Source organism: Mauremys reevesii, linkage group 7 (assembly GCF_016161935.1).
Source record: "Mauremys reevesii isolate NIE-2019 linkage group 7, ASM1616193v1, whole genome shotgun sequence".
Lineage (NCBI taxonomy): Eukaryota > Metazoa > Chordata > Testudines > Geoemydidae > Mauremys > Mauremys reevesii.
The window spans coordinates 5,792,512-5,814,224 of record NC_052629.1 but is presented as its reverse complement, the minus strand read 5'-3'; the positions used below and the strand labels follow the sequence as shown (position 1 = coordinate 5,814,224).

The window sequence follows — 21,713 nt, the reverse complement described above, 5'->3', positions numbered from 1 at the left end:
TGTATCAAATATTGGCCTGATCCTGCTCTTTCTATTAAGGCAAACCTCAATGCGAGTTTTTTGCCTAAGAAAGCATGTAGTAACACATTTGAAGTCAAATGTGTTTTTAAATAGGATACATATAAATAATGTAAATTAATCTATTTTATCAACAATATATTAGCATATTATCATACTAGAGCTATGGTTTCATTTCCCTTTAAGGGACTGAATTTGACTGGCAGAAGTATCCTTATAAATCTAAATTTCTCACAAACTAACTCCACTAGAGAGTTTGTCCTGTAGAGAGGTTTTTGTTTTTTTTAAATAGTCGAGTTATAAATGCACAGGAAACTTAATCTATAACATAAATGTCATACCTTCACCCATACAAGAGTTAGTTAGTTATACCAAATACACAGTTCACTTACACATTAATATATTTACATATTTGCCTGAATTTAAATATTTGTGTATTATTTTACAAAAAGTCTTTGACTGTTTAAACCAGAGGTGGCCAAACCTACTGACCCTCTGAGCTGCATATGGCCATCGTCAGAAGTTCAAGAGCTGGAGCGTACCTGCCGGGGCTTGGGGCTTCAGCCCCATGGGAGGCACCCGACAGGGCTTGAGGTTTCAGCTCACAAGCCACAGTTTGTCCACCCCTGGTTTAAACAGCCTTCTCGCCTTACATATCCACATGTACACACATAACAACCATATATGCACACAATAGTCTTTATTATTCTGTCCTGAAGCTTAAGATCTGACTTTTATAAACTCTGACTTCTGTATTTTGCACTGAAGGCATGCTATACTTGAAAAAAAAAAATCATTCTTAGTACAAATTAAAAATGTTACAAAAATAATTAGTATGCCAGAAAACAAGTTTTTCATAGACAAAACGTAATTAAAATAAGCACCCATATATATCTATAAATTTATACTTTAACTGACCAGAGAATTTTCTGTTTCCTCCTCTTCATCTTCATCTTTACCATCTTCAACTTCTTCTGTTACTTCAGCCTTTGCCTCTGCAATCAACTCTCTGACTGGTTTATTAGAAGTGACAGTAACAAATGGATGCTTGTAAAAAAAAAAGAAAGAAAAAAAAAGGCTTTTAAAATAAACAATAAACAGTCATTTCATTTTTTATAACAATGGAATAAAAGTAGCAATTTTTTTAGGGTTGTATCTTGTTCTCTATTATACCCAGATATTAAAGGGATTAAACTTTAGTACTTATCCAATACCCTTTTTTATTAATGAAGATTTTTTAAATTAGAAGTTTAAAAATCTAAAACATCAATATCTAAATATTTATGTGGAGATTTGTTTTCTTGGAAATGGTCTTCATTTTTTTATTCCTTGCCTGAACTTCCACCTAATAAATTTTCTATTTACTATCTAAAAGTATTTAATCTAGAAAAATACAATTCTGCCTTTGGACCAAAGATTTGTGAGATAATCAATTTCTTCTGTATTTTTCCTTTAGAAAAAACAACTACCTGTCTTCATATCCTTTCTGCATAAACTATTCTCTCTCTGTTTGGTCCTGCTTCTTAAAGCCTTTCAACGTATGTCAAATGTATTTTGGATATAAGTAAACATGCACTGACGTTAAACAGAATCAAATTTATCTAGTCAGATCTACTCCTGTTAGCTCTTTTGCAGTGACAGCATTATAGCAGATGGAGGAGGACTAAAGCTTTTAAAACATCTGTCAGCAATCAATTGCTTATATAAACACAACTACTTTATACATTAGGGGAAGCACCGAATTAACATAAATAGGTGCACAAAATTATTATTTTCATATAAAAATTTACAAATAGTAGGCCAGATTTCCACCTGGTGTAAGCTGGTGTCTCTCCACTGATTTATACCAGCTGAGGATCTGCCCCATAATGTTAAATACAGATTAAGTATATCTAAATTTTGAATCATTCAGAACTTCAGAGTAGCAGCGTCTTGATTCTAAATAGATGTATTAAACCCAAGTACTATAACCCTGTTGGCAGTTAACTCTTCCTACCTGCAGAAGCTGAGCAGTATTCCATCTGGCATCTACATTCTTTTCCAAACATTTCCTTAGAAAATCTTTAAAGTCTGAAGACCTGCAGAAGAAAACAAAGAAGCAATTGCCACTTTACCTTTCCTCATACACAAACTGCATAGTGACACATTCTTTTCAATTTCCCACTTATGACTGCATGACAATTGCTCACCATCCCATTCAAAACAAGGCAGGAGAGGCAAGAGAGTGGGAAAAAAACAAAACCCAAAGTTTCCCCTTAACTGGTTACAATCACTGGCATAACTCGAATGAAATCAATGGAGTTATACCAGGGATATGAATTTAACCCAATGAGTTTTACAGTCGGAAAGCCCATGAGGTGCTGCATATTGATCTTCTAACAAATGTTTAAAAGTGAAAGTAGCACACTGCTTACCTTGTAACATCTCTTAATAAAGTTTTATAATCTAGACTACATTAAAAACCACTGCTTTATCTGTCACATTGTTTTGTGTAAAGTGATATGGCTTAATTCAACACCCGTTTATCCATTATTTTGCCTTGTGAAGTGCAAACTTAACCTTTCTGTTGTTCTTTTTTAGTCCCTGAGCAGCATTTTTTCTAATCAAGTTCCATTTTAAAGAAAGGTTTTATTTTATGGTTCTTGATTTTAAATGCTTCCTAACTGCAAATTCACCTAGTAATACTTTGAACTAACCATTTGAAAACAATCTGTTGTCATGACTGAGTGGGCAATGGCATACGCTTTTCAAACCACGTATATTGTCTGTATGAAATCCTCAAAAGGACTCTTCAACATTTCTCTTTTTTCCATTTTTACTTTTTTTTTTAAACAGATCATCCTCTTCATGCTTTTTCTCTATATCACATGTTTTTAAAAAGGGTAGTTAAAAATCTTTATGTACAGATTTGATGTTGAATCTGAATCTTATGTTTAAAAAGAACAAGCTCTGTTTTCCAACAATATCAAAATACTAAGATACTGTAGCCTTTTTAATATGAAAGTTTCTAGACACTGTAATAACAAAAAGTAAAGTCATGGGTCCCAATCCTCCAAGGCCACATATAAGTACTTAATGCATGTGAGCAGTTACATACAATTTAATAGGACTACTCAAGGGCCTGAAGTTAAATGTGCTTACATCGCTGCAGACTCAGGGTCAATCTCCAAAACTCTTGACAAAAAAAAGTTAGCATTAAAAGACTTACCATTTTGAAGGCTGTGCCAATGTAGGTGGGTCAGATTTTGCTATTTTCAGCAGCACGCGCATAGGATTTAACTCGTGATGAGGTGGTTCCACTTGAGCCATTTCTATTAAAGTGATGCCCAGTGACCACACATCAGCCTTATAATCATAAGGCCTGTCTTTAGATGTCTCACACATTACCACTTCAGGAGCCATCCTGCAAAAGAGAATGGTGTATAGAATTAGAGAATGAAGCATTATCATCTGCAGTCAAAAACATTCTAAACTGTTGCCTTAATTAAAATATTAATGAAATTTAAATATTTTAAAGTAAATGGCACACTTTTACATATTTTACATTATTCTTTTGCAAGGCTATGTAATCAACTGTGATATTAAAATATTAGTTCATGCTAAAAAGTTAACAAAACTGCACACTTACCAGTAAGGTGTACCAATGAAAGAATCTCTTCTCTGTATTGTCCTTGTGTTTTTAGCAGATACGCCAAAATCCGCTTGAAGCAAACAGTAAAAATATTATTAATTTAGAAGTGAAAATTTTTCTTTTTTACATTCCACAACTAGCATATGAAATTTTGAGCTACGTTTCAGACCAAAAAGTATACATGTGAATATTAAAACTTCAAAGTGAGAGTTCAAAATATTTTAAAATGTTGGTATTATTAATCAGTAATGCTTTGTAGCTCACTAACTGCTCTAATAAAAAAGTATAATGCTTTTCCCCTGCTAAAAATAAAGCACTTTAAAGGGTAATGCCTTTAGGATGTGAGGGACAGAAATAATGGCAGGTAGGAGAAATATTTGTTGCTAGAAGAAAAGGAATAAAATATTTTCCATTAGGAAATTATTTATTTTACCTACAAAATTATCATACTAAACTTGAACATTAACATCACTGATTTTTACACTAATTCAGAAATCCTAAACTAGGTTTTATTTTCTTTTTCCTGTTCCCCCAGTATGAAATCTTTGAAAAAGGCTGATAGTAAAGGCATGTAGGTACACTTTTGATTGTAAAATGTAAATTAGAAATCTGGCATTTCCTATAATAAATTTTATCAAATAGCATATCAAGCATAACATTTCTCATTTATAAAATAAGTATATTTATTTTTAAGAGATACTTTTTTGTGTCCTACTATAGCAGATGTTCTAACTCTTCTTAATTAAAGTGTACTGATTAGACCAAAGAGACAAAAATACCCGTATGCTGTCTGCTTCAATCTGTATAAAATGACATGATAGGCTCAACGCTTGATAAACTTAATTTTACTCTTTACAGCTATTCCAGTATAAAAACAGAAATAGTAAAGGACTGTAGATACTATAAATTAGACATTAAAACTTGATTGTTTCTCATAAAATTATTGTCATACATGAAATTCCATATTTATTAAAAAACAGAAGGCATTGCACTTAACAAATTCAAGCCCATCAGAAGAAAAAAAGCAAATAGTACAAGCAGCAAGAAAGAAATTACACATTCTTTCATACAGATCCTGTTCCCTTTTCAAAGATAAAGTAAATTAAATCTTTGACCAGTCTGAATTTTATAGGGCCAGTTTACATCCACTGAATCCATGCATGAAGGGGACTTCCCCACTCAGATTTCTCTGCAAAGTATGGTCTCAGCTACCTCTACAGCACTATAACCCAACTTCACATGCGTGCTGAGAAGAGACAGAGATCTCGTGGGACAAGAGAAATGGGCAAAGACAGAAGAATACACGTCACCCTAGCTCTGACCCCGTGGAAATTTGTTAGAAAAGATAATACAGCCTCAGGCTTTAGTATTAATTATTATTTTATTATAGTATTATTTTTATATTATTTATATATTATTTATTTATTTGTACTAATGTTGTGCCTACGAATCCTAGTCATGGACTAGGACCCCATGGTGTTAGGGGCTGCATAAACACAAAACAAAAAAATGTTACTTATCCTAAGAAGCTTACAATGTAAGTAGAAAACAAGAGACAAAAGGTGGATACAGACAGAGGAGTGCAAGGAAACAGTGGGAGGCCACAATCAAGATCGGGTTCCCATTGTGCCAGGTGCTGTGTATATATACACACAGGAAGAGACAGCCCCTGCCTTGAAGCTTACAAGTTTAACAGACAAGACAAATAGGAAGGCAGAATTATCATCCCTACTTTGCAGATGAAAAACTGAGGCACAGAATCACCAAAGCACTTAGCTATTCTGAATTTTTTAATTGACTTCAAAGTTAAGCTAGTAGTGAAGGAATGCTACTTGGAGCCCCAAAGTCAGTGTAAAAGCAGAGGGCGTCCATGAAGATAGATCTGGACAACTGTGCATCCCTGAGGATCTACCAGATTTACAGGTGGGCCATTTAGCCATTTCCTAGATGGAGGGACTAAATTCCATCCCTCAATGGGACAATGTGGAGCTTTCATGAAGGAATCCTCATGGAGATTTCCTCTCTATACCATCCCCGTTCTCAGGAGACAAAATTTTGGGTGGTGGTGATTACTTCAGACAGAATGCTAGGAATAAAAACTACAAAGCTCATAGCAATTGTAGAAGCAGCAAAGAATCCTGTGGCACTTTATAGACTAACAGACGTTTTGCAGCATGAGCTGTCGTGGGTGAATACCCACTTCTTCAGATGCAAGTGGTGGAAATTTCCAGGGGCAGATATTTATAAGCAAGCAAGAAGCAAGCTAGAGATAACGAGGTTAGATCAATCAGGGAGGATGAGGCCCTGTTCTAGCAGTTGAGGTGTGAAAACCAAGGGAGGAGAAACTGGTTCTGTAATTGGCAAGCCATTCACAGAATCTAACCTCGTTATCTCTAGCTTGCTTCTTGCTTGCTTATAAATACCTGCCCCTGGAAATTTCCACCACTTGCATCCGAAGAAGTGGGTATTCACCCACGAAAGCTCATGCTGCAAAACGTCTGTTAGTCTATAAGGTGCCACAGGATTCTTTGCTGCTTCTACAGAACCAGACTAACACGGCTACCCCTCTGATACATAGCAATTGTGTGTTCCAGCTCCCACTGAAGTTAAGGAAGAGGGAGTGATCACTGGTATAGAAGGCTGTAGGGAAAAGGGAACACCAATAATAACAGTGATCATATCACATTTTTTCTGTATCTAGAATATTAGTGGGAGACATTTAAAGAAATTCAATTATTATAGACTTTATTTTCACACATTTTAAATATAATTTTCCATAGCCAAACTCAGCAAAGAAGAGCTGAGGTTTCTACCATAAACCTATAAAATTCTTGTTTTTTATATAAAATATTTACACCTAGCATAACCTGACTCTCAAACAATTCAGTAACAATATTGGTACCAGGCCTCCTCCTGCTCCCTTTGAACTCTATGGGAGGTTTGACAAGCATAAATAAGATAACTCAAGCTTTACTTATTTTTCAGAACAAAAAATCACTTATGTCTGTTGAACTATAATTCTTCTGATGTATATCTAAGTACATAAATACTTAACAGTGCCAAACAACAATTTAAACAAAAAAGTTCATAAGATGATCTGGGTTGTTGTTTTTTTTAAATCTTGTATATTTCCATGCAAGAGCCTTACCCAGTTTAATGTCTCCATCTAATGTAAAAAGAATATTGCCAGCCTTTAGATCTCTGTGAATTATCTTATTTTCATGCAAGTAGTTCAGTGCCTCCAAAGTCTGCTTGCAAACTACTTTGATCTGTGGCTCTGTTAATGGCCTCTCAAGTTCTGAAAGAGAAACACATACACAAATATTTAAAAAAAATCCCCTTTTGCATTTTTGTTTTTATTTTTACATAAATTTCCAGACTGATTATTATAAATCATAGCAAAAACTGTCAATCTGACCACTAGTTTTAGAAGTAAACATTAGGAGAAAAATTCTGGCCCACTGAAGTCAATGGCAAAATTCCCATTGACTCCAATGGAGCCAGGATTTCACACCTGGGATCTGGGAACATCTCATTTATTAACTATTTATAAAGTTAGTTTGAATTTTCTGTTTAATATATGGAAATGTCATTAAAATGACTCTTAAGTCAATGAAATATAAAGCATTATTTAAAACGTAATTAGAGTAAGATGGAAAAAAGAACCAGATTCTGTAAAGACTTAAATACATGGACATGTAATCACATAAATAATCTACTCATGCAATTAAAGTTGCTCACATGCATAAATTAATGCATAATTTAAATTATTAATTTTAAAATAATTTAGATTTTTGAGAAATATAATGACTATTTTAAAAATAACAAAATTACTTTGCATTAAGATGAGGGGGTTATGTACATAGATAAATCTACTTTAAGATCATATAATAAATATTTTAAAATCATCACAATGAGTATTGTTCAGTATAGTCCTGCACAAAATACAGACAAAATATCTGCATTTCAAAATATTATATAATTTTTAAATGTAAAATCCTTCCAAATATTCAATTATATTTATTTTAACCTGTTATAAAGATTATTATTTGAAACAAAAACTTGTATTTACCCAACATTACTGCATCTACTGCTCCACCTGCACAAAATTCAATCAGGATCTGTGTATAAATAAAAACACAGGTATTAAAAATAAAGCTAATTTACTGAATTGGAAGTGTTGTCTAGAGGTGAGAGACCACAGGTCTTGCATCAGGAGGCTTGGGTTCTATTTGCTCCTTTATCCCTGGCTTGCTGTGTGACCTTGATAAATCACTTATCTAACGTCTGTAGAAGAGTGATATTAGCTAACTGAAAGTGGCACTGTAAGGCTTAAGTAAATTGTGTGCAAAGTGCTTGGAGATCCTCAGACAAAATGTGTTAATCCAGGTATATAAATTCCACAATAAAAGGATTAAAGTCAACTGAAATCTGGTTGGCTGAGTGTGTAATTTGCATAATCATTATATAATCATTTCGGATTTGAAAATTCTGAGTACAGGAGCCAAAACATTTGTTAACAGCCCAGAGATAGCTGCCTTATCTTCACTCCCCCCTCTTCAGGTGAAACAGAAAAAATATAACTTTACATGAAAGGAAAGACATCAAAAATCAAAGGAAATAGACCTGTCACATGTTTTAAAGGAAAAACCAAAAACCCTTTGACTTGTTTTTCTCCGTCTTCCTATTCATGTCCATAGAACAGTCTCTTGGCCCCAGAATAACTAGTTACACTGGGAGTATTCCACATCCTTGCTTCCAAGTCTCTTATTAAACAAAAGTATAATGCAGTTATCTGGGGATACAAACCCTATTGATTTGTAGAGACAAAAAGAAGGTGGACAAAAATAATAAAAAGGATGGAAAGAAGGGTGAGCCAATAGTTTTTAAAAACTTTTTATTAAACAATGTACCTTTCAGCACATTGAGATCTCATTTTTTTGTATTCTGAAGTAGTTTTCTTTTTCATTTAAACTTTGAATATTTAATTAAAAAGTTGAATATGACAACTACTTCCTCACAATCATACACTGGGAAAACACCTTGATGTTTAACTCAGAACATACTTTTCTTAAAAAAGGAATGAGTCTCAATTTATGACTTAAATAAATACTTAAATACTCATTTACAACTTATGTGACACTATACTTATACTAACTGCTCCTCACAATAGCATTATGAAGAACTAATATCATGTAGAATCTTTGTAAACCCCTGACACATTCACATACCATTACTCAATTTACACATCTGCAGTGTTTTGTTTTTACAAATCAGACAAGTGAAGAATGAGACAAAACGCCAAAAAACTCACTGTAGAAAAATTCCACAGAAAATAATATAGTCTATAAAATTTAGTTTAAAACATATTTTTGTATATGTTCTTTTGATGAAAAAGGTGTTTGTAAAACTGATGGAAGCCAAAAACCATTTTTAACACCCATTTCTGATTGTTATCTTAGTCTAGAAAATTAACAGTTAAACAGTTTGCTACCCAGGAGAACTTAACGCCAAATCTTGTCTTTTTTTTCTTTATAGGCCACAGATCTAAAATAATGTAAGAGAAGAAAATACAAGCTTATTTTCATAAACCAGATTATGACTCTGAGGAGAAATAAATCACACTTTATTACTACTACATGGGAGAGACAGATTTGATTACTAAAGAATAAAAGCTGATAAGACAAACTGGTCAGAACGTGAGCATTTTAAAATGATTAATTACGACAAATGGATGAAACATTAATTTGCATTCAGCTCTTTGCTGGGGCATAGGTTAAGTAATAAAAGGCATTTCAGGCAAGCCTTTCTTCTCAAAACAGTAATTAACTATGTGCTTAACTTTAAGCATATGGTTAGGTCCAATTAACATCATTGGTATTTATGCATATGCTTAAAGTTAAGAATATGCGTAAGTGCTGTCCTTAATAAGGATGGACTTAAGCACTTCTTAACAGCTTTCCTGAGTCAGGGCCTCAGAGGAAAGAATGCCATATACCGAATCACTAATACCACTTCCTGCAGCATCCAGGGAGGTCTCCTATGCAAGGACACCTCTACCCCGATATAACGCCACCTGATATAACACGAATTCGGATATAACGCGGTAAAGCAGCACTCCAGAGGGGCGGGGCTGCGTGCTCCGGTGGATCAAATCAAGTTCGATATGATGCAGTTTCCATGGGTGGCAAGTTTGTAAAAATTTTGGTGGGGCCCAGAACCCGCCCCCAACTCCGCCCCCACCTGCCTAAGGCTCTGGGAGGGGGCTCGGCGGGGGAGGTCTGGGGTGCAGATCCTGGGCTGGGGATTAGGGTGCAGGAAGGGTGCTGGGTGCAGGCTCTGGGCTGGGGCAGGGGGTGGGTGTGCAGGAGGAGGTGAAGGGTGCAGGCTTTGGGATGGAGTTTGGGGTTGGGATGGGGTGTGTGGTATGGGGGAGGGAGTTTGGGGATAGGAGGGAGTGCAGGGTGAGGACTGTGGGGCTGAGGATGAGGGGTACATGATGCAGGAGGGGGCTCAGGGCTAGGGAAGAGGGTTGGGCTGTGGGTGAGGGCTGTGGATGAGGGCTGTGGATGAGGGGTTCATGATGTGGGGGCGCTCAGGGCTGGGGCAGAGGATTAGGGTGCGGGGGGATGACGGCTCTGGCTGGGGCTGAGGATTAGGGTGCAGGGGGATGAGGGGTTCATGATGTGGGGGTGCTCAGGGCTGGGGCTGGGGATTAGGGTGCGGGGGGAATGAGGGCTCTGGCTGGGGCTGAGGGTTTGGGGTTGGAGAGGCTCAGGGTAAGGGCAGCCTGCCTTGCCAGTACTGGCGGAGGGCAGGCACTAGGACCCTGCGGCAGCAGACAGCAAATCTGCTGGGAGCCCTCCGGGCAGCAGGCAGGGGAGGCGTGCGCTGCGTTCTGTCAGGCAGGACGCAACAACGCGCAGGGGGAACACGCAGGGGGTGGCAGGCGGGGCTGGGACCTGCTCCAGGCAGCGCCACCTGATATAAGACCTGCGGTGGCTGGGGCCGATCCAGGCAGGACCGGGGCTGCGGGCCGGGATCAAACAAATATATAACCTGCCGCCCATGGCAGTTTCACCTATAACGCGGTAAGATTTTTTGGCTCCCGAGGACAGCGTTATATTGAGGTAGAGGTGTACTAATCAAGGCTGACTCCTGTTTAGCTTGAGTGAGCTAACAAAATAACAAGCAAAGGTGATAGGACTGAAGACATTTATTCTTAATTAAAAACATAGGGAGCACAGTATCCCATTTCAAACTTTAATAAAAATATACAACTAAAACATTTTAAATCTTTTTGAGAAACACATAAATAATCCTCAAGAAGTATATTATCTATCTGATGATCACCTCAATGGCCACTCTAACTATCACTCCTTTCTGATTCCTGTCAGTGGCTTTCTTTTGCCTACCACAAAGTTTAGGCTTCTCACTGTCACCTTCAACTCCACCATATGTATGTCTCTGCTATAATTTCAAACTCCCCCCTTCACGCTGCCAATGAATCCCACCTAACCACTCTCGTACGGCCCCCCTGCATATGGAACTTTCCCCCTATTCTTCCATGAAACCCTCCCAGGCAAATTCACATTAGTAAAACTGATATCATCCATTAATTTTTTTTAAAAGGCTGTGAGCAAAGTTAAACTTATTTACGTGTCCTAGGATATTTTCTGTCTAACTTGTGTTGTGTGTGTATTTAAACTGTAAACACCTAAGGGCAAAGATTATCTTCCTTGTACAGACCCAAGTATACTTCTTTCTTAATAAATAATCATAGAAATGTAGGGCTAGAAATGGACCTTCAGAAGTCAACAAGGCCAGCCACCATGCTAAGGCAGGGCCAAATGAACCTAGACCCTCCTGACAGGTGCCTATGCCACTTGTTCTTAAAAGCCGCCAATGGGAATCATCTCACAAGATTGGTCTCTATAAGCCCTAATTTTTATTTTATTTTTAATTGTGTTGTTGCCGTTATCAAATCTTCCCGTTATCTATTTCTGAACTGTTCTGGTGGACTTAAAACTTGAATCCAGCAGTTACAAACAAGAAATGTCTAAATCCTCTCCATACATGGAAATAAACTACACCTCTACCCCAATATAACGCGACCTGATATGACACAAATTTGGCTATAACGCGGTAAAGCAGTGCTCGGGGTGGGGGGAGGAGATGTCTGTGCACTCCGGTGGATCAAAGCAAGTTCGATATAATGTGGTTTCACCTGTAACATGGTAAGATTTTTTGGCTCCCGAGGACAGTGTTATATCAAGGTAGAGGTGTATCAAATATCAAGTTTTAGAATCAAATCAGGGTGAACCAGAGCTGCTGTTACAGTCAGAACTGAATAGATGCCTCTGTATATGTTAATTTCATCATACCGATTTGCTAGAAGATGTTTTGACACAGTAATCATGCGACTTGCAAGTTAGTTGTAAAATTGTGTGGATAATTATCCTAATAATTAGTAACAATGTAGAAAAGATTTGATTGAATAATGATATAAAGACTCTTATTATTAAGTTGGGGGGGGAACCTAAAGTTCAATATTTTTACATAAATAGAAGAATAGTATACAAAAGGAAACACCTACCCAAAGATTGTTTTCATAGTAGAAAGCATCTAGAAGCTTGACAATATTTGGATGATCGCAGGATGCTAGAATATCAATCTCAACCATGTAATCTTCTAGTTCTTCCTCGGATTTAGTATCAATCACCTTTGCTGCAGCAAGGACTTTGGTTTCTTTGTTCTGAGCCTGTAAAAGGAATTCACAGCACCATTAACACAGGAACTTCTCAATTCTGAACACGTTCAAAATAGTGACAAACATCAATTATTTCACCTCTAGATTCTGTTAAAATAATTAGTATACTACTGTAGCATTTTGCCATCTTCAATGTGTTTTACGAACATTTACTAATTTATCCTCAACATACCACACAGAAGACAATATATACATATTATATACTGGATAAACTGAGGCAGAGGAAGGTTCGATAACTTTCCTAGTGAAACAGAGAATCCATGGAAGAAATAAGATGAGAATGTAGGAGTTCCTGACTCCTAGTTCCTGATTCCATTCTCTGAATCATCATGCTGTCTGGCTCCCAACGAAGTTACTGTTGGTACTCTCTATAAAAGGAACAGCACAGAATTTACATCTTAAATGAAGGGTGGGATAAGGTGGTTTAAACCACCTTTGTGCCATCCTCCTGGGGCTGGAGAAGCACTGGGAGTAACTAAAGATTTGTCTCAAGTTATGACAGCTTCCCTGGGATGCTCTATGGGCCACAGTACTACCAGGCATGCTGTGACCCCTCGTCCCCGACAGGACCCTGTGACTGAACTTGCAAGCTTCTTTATGATTGTCCTCTGCTGTACCTGCACAGAGGAAATCCTCTGCTGTCTGGAACTGGAGCTTTTAGGACCCTTTTATTCTATTTCAGCTCTCTTACATAGCATAAAGGAAGCCAGAGTAAGGCTCTGGATAAAATAGCTAGAGAATGTTCAGCGGCACAGCTGCATCGATGCAGCAGAGTCGCTGTAAGCATTCTAGTGTAGCTGTTCTAAGCCAACAGGAGAGAGCGCTCCCATCTGCTTAATTACTCCAGCCCCTGTGAGCAGCGGGAGAAGCTCTCCCACCAACATAGAGCTGTCCACACCGGCACTTAAATCAGCATAAATTATGTCGCTCAAGGGGATGGCTAATTCACACCCCTGAGTGACATAATTTAAGTCAATTTAAGCTGTAGTGTAGCCATAGATTAAGGAGGATGATCTCACCTCCTGACTTCCTGCTAGGTTAGATGTAACTGTTCTGAGAACACACTAAGCTAAAAACCTTCTCTACAAGCTTGTTTACAATCTTAGATCTTACTAACTGAACTAAAACTACACTGAATCTTGGAGTGTTAAGAAAGGAACCACAAAGTGGAAAAATAGGAGGTAGAGGATTGTGCCTTTTATAAACTCCCTGTTTTTCAGATAGGAAACTAAAGTTTGACGACCTTGTAAAACTTTATGGACCTGCCTATCCTAGGAAAAATGTCTCCAAATGACATGCGTTAATAATTATAATTCAGCTCCAATAGTGTTAGCATAACTGGGAGATCTAGTATAGATGTCTACTTGCTGCTGGTGGTGTTTAATAGGATGTTGAAAATTCTGGCAGCCTGTCACATACTGCTAACACAGGGGCAGCTGAACTGCGTACAGCAATGGTGGGAAACTTTTAGAAAATGTTCTTGGTGTAGAGAGGTCCCCTGGCAAATGGAGAACTAATGGAATTATGCCATCATAAGCAACAAAACCCAGAAAGCTGAGCAACTGAGAGAGGAAAGGATTTGTAGTTAGACTGTTTAAAACTCTCATTTTTGTTTGGCTTTTAACAACACCTTTTTAATAACAAATATTTGGAAGAAGGGAAGTCTTTGTTAAACATTCAGTAAAAGCGTGAGAGCTCACCATACTCAAAAAGTAATCCAGTAAAACTAGAGAAGATGAGACTTGACATTTTGATATTTCTAAGATCAAAAACAATCATAAAAGTAAAACAAAAACCTTTAAGTCTGTCTATATACATCATAAATGGACACAAATACAATTTAAAAAAAAATCTTTTGAAGTGAATCCATAAATTTGGAATTTAATCAATTTCAATAAATGAGATAAAAGTAATTTCTAAAACAATGTTTCCCTACTTTTTTTTTTTTTTTTTTTAAGGTTTCCCTCACCAAGTACTGTCTGAAAGACCCACAAAAGCAACATGGAAAACTTGACAAAGACCACAATGCTGCAAACATATCCATGCAGAGCAACCCCTGTGCCCACAAATATGTAGTTGCAGGACTGAAGCACAACTCTCTTGACAATAGGAAAAAACCCATGAAACTGACTATACACAAAGTGCCCTCACAAATGCACAAAAACTCCTTGAAATGATGTTTTTCCTCTAATCTTTTAGTTATACTAATTTTAGACATTACTTGTAATACCCACAGATAAGAATTTTTAAACATGATTTTCAAGTTGAGAGCGTTCCTTTAAATCTCGACAATGATTTTTTTCAATTACTTTGTAAAATATACATTAAAATTAAAAGGTAGATCAGTATTTACAAGTATCTACTTAACTCAATTGGGTTTTCTATTGAAAGGAAAAACTGGAAAACACACAAATGATAGGTTTATAAACGTGCACACAAAAACTTGGTTCATTCAATTTGTGAACTGAAATGGTCACTTACTAGTGTGCTACTATCAAAAAATAAAATGATTTAACATTTCCATACATATGAGCTACAGGGGGGAATATCACCAGTAAAATAATAGTCCTAATTATTTTCAAATAGTCTTACCTTTTCTTTTCCTTTTTTTTGCCACATCAACAAAATTACTTATTTAAAATGGACATTTAGTCAGAGCATATGTATTCATCAACATGCAGCAATGCTAGAATATAATTTCAATGGATCAGCTAAGACTACTATATTATGTTGAGGATATGATTTTCTTGACAAGTATGTACTACATTTATATATCAAGTAGCACTTCCAAAAGTGAACTGTAAAAACAAAAGTCTTGACATTTGCCATTTTGTTTTTCCACAGTAATATCAGAACATTCATAGCTCTATGAAGTTATTCTAAAACATAAAACTAATTACTGAGGTAGATATTCCAATGTCTGATAATATAAAGGTGAAACCAAGATATTTTATCATTTGTTTGTATTGGTTTCATGTTTTACAAAAGGAGCAAAAGTCAAATCTTCCTGTACTCAATGTACTCTATCATTAATAAATTAATGATAGATAAAATAAATGAAAGATAAAATAGGTATTTAATTCCACAGTAAAATTAGACTGATATGTTTTCTGTGCATAATAAAGATGAAATATACACTTAATTAATGCAAATGTCTACTTACCCAAAACATTATTTTCACAGAACGGGCAGAAATTTATTTTCTTCAATATCTGCTTGGAGTTCAGAGTCCACGACCTTGAGGGTATGTCTACGCTGCATTTAAACACTCATGTTTGGCCTGTGTCAGCTTTCTCAGGCTGTGGGGCTGTTTAATTGTGGTGTAGACATTCAGGCTTGAGTCCTCAAGGTCACAGAGCCCAGGCTCCCACCGAAGCCTGAATGTCTACACCTGCAGTTAAACAGCCCAATAGCCCGAACCACATAAGTCTGAGTCAGATGACTCGGGCCAGTTGCACATGTTTAATTGCAGTGTAGACATACCCCACTGTCTAGAATCTGTAGATAAGCCTGTGACAAAGAATTCTAAAATCGCCTGACTCTCAGGGAAATGCATAACAGAAGACTTTTCAACATTTGCATTCATTATAAAATGCGAACTATAAAGCATTTCTGAAATTGAATTTTTTTCAAATAAAGCTATACTTAAGATTTTGATAGGAATTACTGAGTTTTACAACAGCAAGAGTAATACTTTCTGGCTCAACTTCATCATGTTGATTTTTCCCAGATCCTTGTATTCCAAATAACTTGAAGTCTGGTTTTGTGCTCATTTGGTAAAATTAAGTATTGGAATATCCACCAGCTTTGGGGATTGTCTGCCCCATTCTTTGCAGTGACGCTAATTGAGTGACCTCAGTGTGGCTCCCCTGGGATCCCGGTTACAATTATTACAAGTCCTAAGGATTATGATAATGACTCAGATACCAGAGACTTTCTTCTTCAGGTCACCAGCTTTTGGGGAATCTGGTACAGTTTTTCATCTCTAGGGAAAGGGAGACGCTAAAGGTACCAGAGCACTATCCCTAGACTCAACTGTCCCCCCACCCCCATGTTGTTTTTTAGCACCCTCTGCAATTAGGTTTCTGAAATTTAGATCTTCGCCTAGCTGTTTGCTACTGTAGAGTGGTTAACTATGCCATGCTCTCTTACTCTGCCAACTACAGAGACTGCTGAGATAATACAGGCTAGAGAATCTTTCTTCTCCCTTTTCCCTCCTTCTGCCTGTTCTCTAGTGGGCTATTGTATGACTTCACTGGCCACTGAAACAATCTACCAGAAAAACACTAATTTGAGTAAGTAGGCAAAGTAGACTCGTTTTTAAGAATTAGAAAGTAATACTGAATTTAAAAACCTTTACATTTTTGCTAGTTAAGGCTGGAATTAAACATTTGTTTGCTTTAAAGATGCGCTTTAAAATAATCATACAGTCTTGATGACCCATCCTGGTTTATAACGACATGTTTTTCATGTTGCTGCAAACAGGAAGTTAGGCCACCACTCAGACACCCAGTCAAATATAATGATGATTACAAAGCTCTAATACTTAATGTTATTCCATTTATGGGAGATAATGCTGCCCGCTCCTTATTTACAATGTCACCAGAAAGCGAAAATAGGCATTCACATGGCACTTTTGTAGCCAATGTTGCGAGGTATTTCCATGCCAGATATGCTAAACATTCGTATGCCCCTTCATGCTTCAACCACCATACTGCTAGCTCAATGTAAGGGGAATTAGGGGGGAAAGGTAATTGTTTAATATTTTTTGATACTGTAACTTGAGCTAGATTAAAGGATTATGAGGTGATGTGTGAAAACAGAGGTAGATGGCTAGAGCTGAAAGACTAAATGAAATAAGATACATTACTGTATTAGCACTGCAGCCTTCTACCTTGTTAAAGTGAGCAATAGCTAGTTAAAATAATGTATACTTTTCCTTTTACAAAGACATGCTTATGCTAAATTAAGACGAGCAATACTTTACAAGACATTTGATGAAAACCAAACTACTTCATATTGTAGGAAAGCAGTGGTAAAATAAGATTCCATATTAATCATAAAATATGACAATCAATACCATGTGGAAATTGGCTTCTGTGGTTTCTTACGAGGTTTGTTATGTACATACTCTGTCATCATACTTAGCACTTTATCTTTATTTGCTGAAAAGCTATTTTGTTCAGATAAAAACATATTTATTTCTAAGCTAATGAAGAGGAAGTAGGGTATGTTTTTATCAACTTGCAAAAGAAAAAGGGCATTGCCGAAATGTCTTTGTTTTCTAAAAAGTGTTAGAAACATTGATAATTCTCTTTACAATATTAAATCAACTAGTTTTTGGAGAAATTGAAGCTTAGAATATTACAAGAAGTAAAATGTTAAGAAAATTTTAATTGATTCTGAGGGTACTGCTGAGTTGCTGCCTTCCACAAAGCTTTATAATTTTTTTAAATAATTTGCTTTTTTAAAATATAAACCAATTGTAAACAAATGGAAAATTTAACAGGAATTAAAGAAAATATATTTAAGCTAGTGTTTCACAGATCTTCTACAGTTTATGAATAAAGATGTAAACATAAATATTTCTGCCCAATTCTATGCTGATGTTCATTTAACAAGAGGTGCAAAATTAGATTAAAATATATATTAAAAGCTAAGACTTCCAGCAATTACGTACTTTGATTTTGTCTTTTGATTCTTTTATGAAGCTTACACTGAATCTCCATTAGTTTGTGATTTTGCCAAATCTCACAAGGGAAAGAGGGTTGATATGAGCCAGCACTTGGATGACAAATCTCTGAGGAATACCTAGTGTTGCAAAAATGGCATTCAGGATTCAGTAGGTGGACTCTTCACTCAGATTCAAAGGCAAACCACTACTCTAGCATGGTTTTAGGAGCAATATGATGCTTAAGATGCTGTCTTTCAAATGAGATGGAGCCATGAATTGTATCCATTAAAGATTCCCATTTGATTATTCATAACTGTATGGGTGTTAACTCTGGAATACTGACAAAATTACAAATTGGCTTATTACAGTATGCCTACCTAAATTACTCTTCTAATATGTTCTGTAGTGTTGTGGTGCAGTTTACTTATACACCTACTGTATTTAAAGTATAATGTAGCCACACCAGTGGCATATACAATAATTGCTGTGGCAGCTTGTATCAGTTCATAAAGTGTATTGGAATCATTTGAAACAAATGTTAAATATAAAATATAAAACCCTCTGGAAAGCTTTATGCACAAAATGTGCAAGGAGGAAATGGCTGCCCTTATGCAAACTTTGCAGCTATATTAAATTAGATATTTTATCTGTATGTTTATGAATGGCAGAAGCATGACTGATGTCCTTCCTCTGATATAACTGCAGTGTTATAATACTTTTGTGTACTTATATGTAGCTAGTTCTGGAGTTTTGTATCTTTTGTAACTAACTTGTTATAATTATTAAGGGGGAAGAGCTATCATATCACGCTGTTTATTATGGCTTGTCCATTAAAACTCCTTGATTGCTGAGTGGGTTAATGGTGAATTCAGGACTGGGGAAAACCAAGCATCCTCATAATGAACTATTTCTGCCTGATAAGAGCAACTAACACAAGTGTTTCATACTAGTGTATGAAATGTTAATAATGTTACGAAAAATGTTCATTTTAAGAGAATTATAATGACTTTTATATTGCCATTTTGCTTTAAACTGCCTATATCCCCTCACCCCTGGTAAGAGCCAGGAGGCTCCAGTGTGGAGGAAATATTTTTTCCTTTTCATCAGGAAGAAGCTCATTACTGTTTTCCTCATCCTTCCTCCCCAATTCCTTCTGTTACACTCATCGAGTCTTGTTTTTGTTAGACAGAAAGCTCATTGAGGCAGGGACTGTCTTGTTTGGTATTTCCACTTTCACATGAATCTCAGGACAACCCTCTTTCTTTGCAACTGGCTGAGTAGGGTACACCTCTTCCCAAGGCATTTCAGCTGTATTTCACGATTTCTCAATGTCTGTATTATCCTGTCACAAGTAGGTTTAGTGTCATGAGTCGCAGGCATCAATGTTTCATTCTCTGAGCAGAGGTTAATGTAGCATATTTAAAAAGCAGAGGGAAGAGAGTCTGAAATGAAAGAAGCCAGAGGATATATGCTTGAAATAATCTCCAAAGTAAAATTTGTGAGTGGTCTTGTGTCTCTTTACTCAATAAACTACTGAAAACTCATCACTTTGAGAAGGTGTTCTTACTCTAATGGCTATACTCCATTCCATTTTAATTCCATCGTGTTTAATTCTGTTTTTCTTGGTTTGTGCCTTTAAATTATAAGGCCAAGATTTTCAAAAGTAACTAGTTATTTGAGTGCCCAAACTGAGACTATGAAAAGGGCCTGGTTTACAGTGAATTAATTATAAACAAGAACTCATCTATTCTGTAGAATCTGAAGCAAAGATCTAAGGTAACGCTCCATGGTTTCAGAGGGCACAGATTGGAAATTCACCAGCAATATAACTGAAATTTAAAAATGTAGAGTTTTATTGAATTAAATATGGAAACAAGTAATAACCAATACAGCTGCTCATTTTATATTAGATGATCTTTTCAATATGCAGAAAATTTCTATACTATCAACACAACTCCAGCAGCAAGGTTGTCAGACAAAGCTGGAAATTTTGTTAGCTAGCTGGAAGACACAGGAGGAAGTTTAAGATGTTAGAAAAGTTATATTAGCATAGAGACTTTGGTCAGGGTGTGGAAAAAAAACCCACCCGACCGATGTAGCTAAGCTGACAACCTCCTCTGTAGACGCACTTATGTTGACTGAAAGAGGGCATCCATCCACATAGCTAACCTTGTTTGGGGAGGTGATGCTCCTACACCAAAAGAAAAACCCCTCTGTCAGTGTAGTACTCCTGGGAGAATTCTCCACCACTGCACATGTGCATAATTAATGAGCTGTGCATATTTTTAATTTTTTGCACAGAAAAAAAGCTTCTGCTGAAAAGTTACTGCAATTCTGCCTTTTGCCCACCAGAAGGTGCTGTGGTGATAGAACACATCAGCACTCCCAGCCAGCTAGGGAAGAGAAAGAGCCTGCAGAGCCTTCTTCACAGTGCCTGACCAGGTCAGGAGACGGGGGCTATGGGGAAAAAGACAGCCTAGAGTGCTGGGGGTGGGGGGGGTCAGACAGGGCTCATAGGGGCTAGTGGGAGAGGAAGGGGCTAGTGGGAGAGGATGGGGCAGGGGCTGAATGGGAGTGGAGGCACAGAGCCATATGGTGATGGGGGACAGGGTACAGAGCTACATAGGGACAGAGGGTGTCCGAGTGGGGGCAGAGAGACACATGGGGATGGGGTGCAGGGCCACATGGAGATGAGGGGAGTGGGTATCTGAGTGGGGGTAGAGGGACACAAGTGCCTGACTGAATGGGAGAGGCTGGGGATAGCCAGGTCTGCATGGGGGAAGCTCCCTAACAGTCCTCTTCCTCCCCCGCCACCCCACCCCCCAAAACTCTGTTCTATACTTTTCCCACCCAGGCTCCCTTCCCAGAAATTATGTCACTCTCCCTTAGCTCCTCTGTTACTCCTCACTCTCCCAAGCCTTTGCACTGCTTCTGGGAGAGGGGGGGTGCAGGAAATACAGTTCTGTATTGTAGTTTAAATGAATTATTACTCAGAGTTCTGTATTAATATACCTATTAAGGAATCTATTTGTTAAAAAACATTTTCTGAATCTTTTTTGTTGCCTGTATTGTTACAGACACTTCCTCACAGGTATTTTGAAATAAATGATCAAAAATAACAAACTGATGTTATTACACTGTTATTTTGACAAATAAAATGTGCATAATTTGAAAATACTGTGTGCAGAATTTTTAATTGGTTGGCACAGAATTCCCACAGGATTAGTGTTAGCTTCATCAACACTAGAGGGCAATGCTGACACAGCTATGATGGTATAGTGTCTTTAGGGCAGCATACCCTCTTAAAATGGATATTTTTACTAAACTTACCAGTAGCGAAAGAGTTAAGTGTTGACATTTAAATGGTCACTAAATTTCAGAGTTACCACCCAACTGAGATAAATGAAAAGTTCACACCTCTGAGCTATTGTTTCAGGCTACAGTATTTATAGATTTAGGGAATAATTTTCACAAGGAAAAAAGATGTATTCTTAAATCATGTTAGCTAATACATGGTAACCAACAAGAGGTAAAATCCTAGTGAAGATAAGTCAGTTTGCTATTTTCACACAAGTTAGCAAGTTGAGGTTAACTCTAGGCTTTCCTCGTAGTCTTTACCT

The 21,713-nt window shown here is 37.0% G+C and overlaps 1 protein-coding gene across 2 annotated transcripts in view; it reads right to left on the bottom strand.

The window, feature by feature from the left end:
* SLK (STE20 like kinase) overlaps positions 1 to 21,713 on the bottom strand; it is a 71,969-nt gene that overhangs the window by 28,791 nt on the left and 21,465 nt on the right. For both annotated transcript variants that reach the window (XM_039481028.1, XM_039481029.1), the window contains exons 2-8: positions 12,246 to 12,410; positions 7,722 to 7,770; positions 6,798 to 6,947; positions 3,647 to 3,719; positions 3,227 to 3,421; positions 2,015 to 2,096; positions 937 to 1,065 (exon numbers count right to left, since the gene is read on the bottom strand). In XM_039481028.1, the coding sequence (XP_039336962.1) occupies positions 937 to 1,065; positions 2,015 to 2,096; positions 3,227 to 3,421; positions 3,647 to 3,719; positions 6,798 to 6,947; positions 7,722 to 7,770; positions 12,246 to 12,410 (843 nt within the window). The remainder of the gene's footprint in view (positions 1 to 936; positions 1,066 to 2,014; positions 2,097 to 3,226; positions 3,422 to 3,646; positions 3,720 to 6,797; positions 6,948 to 7,721; positions 7,771 to 12,245; positions 12,411 to 21,713) is intronic.